We start from the raw sequence: 7,436 nt of genomic DNA, 5'->3' as shown, positions 1-7,436 counted from the left end.
CACATTGAATTCTACAGCCTATTCGCAAATATTGTGGTCGCACATCATGCGCAGAGAGATGAAATCAGCTTTTATCTGGGTCTTTATTAATCATGCAGATAATGTCATGAAGCTAAAAGCAGCGCAGTTTTCATCGCAGCTGCGCGAGAAATGATTCTTTGTTAGATATCTGACTCGAGATTATAAATATGAATATCAATTCTTGTGATAAATAAAAACAAATATTTCTAGACTTAATATGGTTACATGCTGATTGTTTTGTTTATAGCCTATAGGTTTATTATTTAAAATATGATGACGAAAAATGTTAAAATCTTATATATTAAGTTTTTATGATGATTTATTATAAAGCATTGTTTACGTTGTCGCTATCGCAGTTGAAATCATCACACTGAATTCTACAGCCTATTCGCAAATATTGTGGTCGCACGTTGTCAAACTGTGTCGTTATTGCCGGAAGGAGTTATTTCTGCATGGTCTAACCTCTAAAATAATTCGCATGGGGTCACTTAATTTGTCTCAGGAATTTTAAATGATCTTTTTTGACTTTGAATTGAGATATTTCCATGCAGCTTATTTTTGCTAAACATTTTATTAGTGCATATCTCATGCACTAGCCTAATAAACATCATGCACATCTTTTATACAAATGATTATTGCTGTCTGCTTGTCCTCAGAACAGCTGGTGTTGTAGGCGGTTCTAGCATCACATGCGGCGCGCGGACTCCTCAAGAGGAGCGCAGGACTCGTGGGCACTCAGTGAGGAGCTCACAGCTCACGCGCACCTCCCGCTGCTGGATTATCAGAGCCGGTTCCCGGAGGACCAGGAAGCTCTCGCTGGACGCTTTCATATCGTTTCTCCCGAAGGATCCAGTTGGAAGAACCGTCACTGAAAAACATGCATGTTTTTTGCTCTCGTCTTGTAGAATAAGCAAAGCGAGACTAGACAGTTTACTTGTAGTTTCTGTCTCGTCACGGTCCGCCTGCTGCTGCTGCTGCTTCTGCTGCTGCTGCACTTCTTCTGGACACTGCGACAGGTCAGCAGAGAGCCGCTGTCCTGCAACACATCAGATATGCTGGACGGAATCAAAATTGAAGATCAGTTCAGAACAGCAGAAGAGCCTCTGGGAGTGATGCTGGGTGAGTTTCGCACCATCACAGAAACAAATGATGGGTGATATATTTACATCGAGGTTCTCACTGACACTCGTCTAAATTAAAGTCAAAAATAGGATTACGTATGACACCAATTAAAGTACATTTTACCGGTCAGATCAGATACAGGCGCTCCTTTTCGTGTTTTTACAGCGCTTGTAAATTTCCTATGAACATTACGCATGCTGTTATTAAAAATAACAAACTAAATATGTTTATTATAATGGATTGCTGTAGCAATAGCGATGTGTAATTAAAAACAGCTTCACAAAGTAAAATTGTTATCGGTGTTTCATCTACAAATCAGTTGTTTTGGAGCGAATATGAAATGGAAATATGAGTCATATTTTGTATACTGCCACTTAAATGCATTTCTTTTGTTTTTTGGGTAAAAAAAACAAAGAACAAAAACGTTGTATTAAATAATAACAACCTAGGCAGAAAATGTAAAACAAATATTTAGTTTAATAGACTTCAATGTACTTGCGTGTTCATTCAAATTTTTTTTTTGTTTGTTTTTTTTTTTTTGAAACAAGTAAATTAGATTTAATATTCTTTGGTAAAACATAATTTAACATGACATATTTCATTTGTTTTTATTTGTAGCCTATTATAATTTTTTCTTTTAAATACAATTTCGTAGGCTAAAAGTCGCAATTTACCTAATTACGTCGTCAACAAAATACTTTTTTTAAAATGTCGGATAGAAATAACTCCTTAAAGTAACAACTGCGCATTTTCACTCTGATTATAGGCTTAATAGCTACTTAAAGAAACAATATTTGTATTTTAGAAAACGAGTTCATACATGTATCTCGCATTTATTTGTTTATGCGTTAGATTTGTATTATTATTATAATTTTTCTTTAATTGTCCAGTGGACGTATGTGATGTGTATCGGTCGTGTGTTGTCAGGTTCAGACTGCGTCCATCAGAGTGTGTGTGAAGGATGTCACAGACCGATCTCCGATCGCTTCCTCCTGCGAGTGAATGACAGCTCGTGGCACGAGGAGTGTCTGCAGTGCTCGGTGTGTCAGCAGCTTCTCACCATGAGCTGCTACTCCAGAGAGCAGAAACTCTACTGCAAACACGACTACCAACAGTAAGAGCGGATTCGTTCATCTCATCTCATGTGCGTCTTCGGTTACGCGTCGTTTCAGCTGCGCGGAGCGTCAGTTTGCGCTTTTAATAATCAACACAAATTTTTAAAGGGAATATTTCGAAGCAAATATTTACAATTTTTGATTTACTTTTTTTCCACAAGGATTTTATGCATAGGCTATAGCCTATAATATTTATCGATGTAGCCTATTAGGTCTATTGGTATTTCGATAACGAATAACGATAACGGCAATAAGAACAAGAATTATTATTATTATTATTGGCTTATTATTATTATTAGTAGTAGTAGGCTATATTTTTGCACGTATTGTTAACGCAAACACTGCATAAAGCGTACAAATATAGGCCTAGATTCATTATTTGTGTGTTAAAGTACAATGCAAAATAAATAATTCTAACAATGAGAATTGCGATATAATGCTAAATAAATAATAATAAATACAGTTCGTTCTTCCCGCCGTTTTCGTTATTGTGTGTGTGTGTGTGTGTGTGTGTGTGTGTGTGTCAGTAGTCTATGCAGAAATCGCAGAGCTCGTGGTGTGTTGTACAGTAAAATAGAGTTCGTTCTTCCCGCCGTTTTCGTTATTGTGTGTGTGTGTGTGTGTGTGTGTGTCAGTGTCTATGCAGAAATCACAGAGCTCGTGGTGTGTTGTACAGTAAGTGAGAGTCCAGTGTTCAGTGGCTTGTTGTCAACAGGTTCTTTTGACTTTTTGCCCAAATCCTTTGAAAGCCTCTTCTTCACTCATCGCGACATTATCGCGTTATTAGACATCGTCTGACGTCACGGCGTCTCAGTCGACAAGACATCGAGCAGTTTTTCACAAGGCCCCCTAAGCAAGTAGAACTATGTCTATATATATTTGTCTTTTTAATTACACTCTAAAACATGCTGGGTTGTTTCAACCCAACTTTGGGTCAAATATGGACTAACCCAACTTTTGGGTTAAAAATTTAATGTAAAAATTTAACCCAACAGCTGGGTTAGTCCATATTTGACCTAAAGTTGGGTTGAAACAACCCAGCATTTTTTTAGAGTGTACTTTTAAGAGTGATGTCTGTTCTGGAATTCCTCTTTTTGCACGTCAACCACCCAGACTTTATAATTTCAGAATTATGATTAAAAAAGCCGCACTTCTTTTTTTTCTTTGTATAGATTTGCAGGTAAAATGCTGCTAGTTAACTTGTTGTTGCAGAGTTCAGAGCTTATCTAGCTTTTACACGTCTATACTATTATAGGATAGATTCCCAGCTAACAAACATGTGTTCTAAGACGTTATTTCTGAAACGGTCCATATGTCCAGTTTTTAAAACGTTTATGCGAACCTGAAGGGAAAATTCCATTGTATCATTTTCCAAACAGTGTTAGAATGTTACTTTAGAATGTTCTCTGAACAAGTAGTAACATTTAAAAAATGTTAGACAAAAAATTCCAACTAAAACGTTTCAGAAAAAAAAAAAACATTCCATGAACATTGTATAAATAGCGTTTTTATGCCAACGTTTTGAGAACATTATTAAAGTTTGAACTAATGTTCTATTAATGTTACTGGAAGAACATTTACTATAGACACAGTTTACACTGAGATAATTGAAGCACAATTGTAGATTTATATTTATTTGTCTCTTACACAATTTTATACCAATGCAAAATGAAACTTTACAAAGCAGTCAACAAACTACATATCCGTCCCCAAACTGTATGAAGTGGCTTTAACAGTGTGTTATTTGTAAACGGCGTGTTATTTGTAGTATTTCTAAAGCAGTGATAAGGTACTTAGTGCTCTTAATTCACACCCGGCCTGCTTTTTATGACTCTCATTTAAGAGAGATTAACAAGCACCACAGATAGCCACAAAACACACTCACACACACACACCTCTATGCTTAACTTGCTCTAATTGACAGACGCTCATGTAATGAGTCAAACAGTAAAGCTCTCTGCACTGTCACTTATGGAGGTGTATCTAAATTTAATAACTCATCCAGTATGCTGAAATAAGTCTACAATTTTTACATTACAATGTTTATGTTTCCGTGTTAGGTTTTTGAATGATAAAACAGTAGATATAGTGTTCAGTATGAAGTAGGCTACTTGGACACTTTATGGTTGTCAGACGTTATAGTGGAACATGCTCATACTGTAGTTAATGTGATGAGCTTCATTTAAGTGAGAACTAGAGGTGTTTTGTGTGTGTTTTACTGTCCACAGCACTGCAGACGCACATATTGCCATCGTTTGAAGGGACAGAGAGTGATGTAATGATTTTCAAATGTGCAATAGCAGAAACATGCTCTGAACATCGTTCTGCACCATGCTTGGTATGTTGAGAAAGTTTGTAGTTGTGTGACTGATTGACCTCGGGTGTGTTATTGGGAGAGGAAACGTCACACATGTGTGACGTTTTGTGTTGATTTCACACTCCGCTCATGACATGATACGACACGCTGAAACTTAATATAGTTTAACAGCATATTTTGTCCCATAATAGCCAAGATCATAGAGATTCAGTGTTAGCATAACTATCCAGTGTATTTAATATTTAGATCTGACAGTATGGAACTCAACCCGGCCATTTTTTTTACTGTTTTTAAAACTTTTTTCTTGGTTATGCAAATACATATATATACATATATATATATATATATATATAGAGAGAGAGAGAGAGAGAGAGAGATTATTTGATTTTATTTACTTATTTAATTTTTTATATGTATTATAATATAATCATATATGTTTAAGATTTTGATCGGACAGTATGGTGACAGTATTCTTTTTTGCATTATTAATTATAATTTCTACACATGATTTGTTTGTGATTTTGTTGCATGTTGCTGTAAAACAGTTTATTGATGGGTATTGTAGAATATTTTGCATGCACAATTTAGTTTGACTAGAAATGCTTTAAAGAACAAGTTTTCCATAAGCTCTTTCATGGCAGAAACCCAATCCCAAAGGGGCTGTAAACAAAGCTGTAGGCCTCTGTATATGAGAGAAAGAAAATATATTTGCCACTTTACAGCCACTGGTGGACCCTTAGGAAACATATACATACACACAAAGTCTCTTTCAAAACTCATTAATGGCTTTTTTCGTGGCTTTGAATTCTCTGCTCAATTCATTAAACAGTTTTGGACCGTCAGTGCTTTTGGTCAGGTCTAGCTGAAGTTTTCTGTTCTAAGATACTGAGAGCTGGAATTCCTCAACTCTCCTCTCTCCTCTTTCTATGTTTAGATTCTGATGCTCAGAGAAATATCTCAGTTTACAGAAACAACAAACACACTTATTAGCCCTTCAGAAATGACGTTCACTTCTCTAGCCTGTTCCATCATTGGTCCCTAAAGTACTTGTTCACTTACTGTAAGTCAGAATTTAAAATCACTGCATTTACAAAATATCAAACACATGCAGTTCTTAGAACTAACTTCACTTTTCTACACCATTTTTGCTCATTTACTTTTAATCAACTGCTGTGGCAGTGATTTTTAGTGGGTGGATGCATGAAGTCAAACCTGTTGACAGTTTGTTTTTTAATGCAATAACATTCATATTTATTAAAACACACTTATAAAGTGTGTTTTAATCCACATACTTTTAGGGGACTGGGTTACTCTGTTTAAAACGATACATAATCTGTAGACATATTTTGAGTGATTCCCCTTATTTTGTGTTGACAAGCAGATTCCTGTTCTGCATATACTAACAAAGCTTGACAAACTACGGTGGCCGAGATGTCACCTACCCTAACCCTACCCGATACTTTATTTTCAACTTTTTGATTATTTCCTTAATTTTTATTGAAAATAAATGCCTTTACGATGTGTTATGAGACTTGAAAAGGGAGAAAAAAAAAGTTTGTCAAAAGGCGTGATCGAACCCGTATTTTTTATTCCATAGTAAGGGGAATTCATACAATACATTTAAACTGAGCTACTTTAATACCATCTCCGAACTTTCTACCACGACTCTGCTGTTCTTCGGCTGGTTCTTCTTGTATACGTTGATTGACAGATGTCTCGTCCAGTCAGCGGTGAGTAATCCCAAACCAATGGCGCTGTCTCAAACTATACCTACCTCTTCCGGTTTGTCTGATTTGTCGTTGTGTTTTCTGACTTGTTAATTTGCTTTCGGATTTGTCATTGTGTTTTCTGACTTGTTATAATGTTTTCTGAATTGTTGTTGTGCTTTCTGAATTGTTATTTTGTTTTTTAGACTTGCATTTGCGTTTGTAATTTGTTGTTTTGTTTTCAGAATTGTGATTTGTTTAGCACTTCTCGGCCACCGTATAAACATTTACATGTCAGCTTTCCAATGAAAAGCTCATTTAAATATGGGAGAAAAGACAGTGCCTTATTGTACAACAAAAACATTCACTCTTGGTGTCATTGGCATAATTCAAAAGATGTAAAAAGAATTTAGACAATTCTTGTAATGTGTTAATGAAACATTAAACAGCAGAGATATACAGTATTTTAATATTATCCATATTAGATTATGCAAACAGTTTGAAACAGTCAGACTTGAAACAGGGTAATTAATAGATATAATAATGTAAAATATAATAATGTCATGTTTAGGATTGTGATCGTCTCCCACATGTACCTTATTCTTTTTATTTTAAACCTTTTTATAGAGGCATTTGGTGAGAGTGTGCACTAATGCATGAGCAAGAATTTGCTTGGCAAATAAAAACCAGAACATTTAGTCTGATCAGATAAGCTGATGTGCTGGCAAAATGTGTTAAGAAACAATAACTAAACAAAGCATGCAATATCCTATAAATGTGATAACGGATGTGTGTGAGCGCAGGCAGGAGCTGAGGGTGTGTTTGTGTGTTTCTCCTCTGGCTCATCATGTGTGTGTGTGAGATCGTTCACTCTGCACACTGTGGCCTCCTTTGAGAGAGAGTGTGAAATACACTCATATACACACACAAAACCCCTCTTCTTTCTTTCTTTCTTATATCTATATCTATGGCTATCTAAAATGATATATCTCACACACACACACACACACACACACACACTCACACACTCACACACACACTATATATAGGCCTATATATATATATAAATAAATATATATATCAAAAATTTTAAACATGATATATATAATTTGTATTCATCAAAATGTATACACTTTTTTATACATAATACAATCA

At 35.4% G+C, this 7,436-nt stretch overlaps 1 protein-coding gene across 1 annotated transcript in view; it reads left to right on the top strand.

The window, feature by feature from the left end:
• Window positions 1-773: 773 nt before the first annotated feature.
• Window positions 774-7,436, top strand: part of LOC107654328 (LIM/homeobox protein LMX-1.2-like) — a 68,000-nt gene continuing 61,337 nt past the window's right edge. Inside the window, exons 1-2 of the mRNA XM_016441366.1 lie at window positions 774-1,140; window positions 2,071-2,257. Of these exons, the coding sequence (XP_016296852.1) occupies window positions 1,074-1,140; window positions 2,071-2,257 (254 nt within the window). The 5' untranslated portion in view covers window positions 774-1,073. The remainder of the gene's footprint in view (window positions 1,141-2,070; window positions 2,258-7,436) is intronic.

The sequence above is a fragment of the Sinocyclocheilus anshuiensis genome, unplaced genomic scaffold, assembly GCF_001515605.1.
Source record: "Sinocyclocheilus anshuiensis isolate Anshui unplaced genomic scaffold, SAMN03320099.WGS_v1.1 scaffold163, whole genome shotgun sequence".
NCBI classification, from domain to species: domain Eukaryota; kingdom Metazoa; phylum Chordata; class Actinopteri; order Cypriniformes; family Cyprinidae; genus Sinocyclocheilus; species Sinocyclocheilus anshuiensis.
The sequence above is the reverse complement of the archived record's forward strand: the minus strand, read 5'-3'. Positions and strand labels throughout refer to the sequence as shown.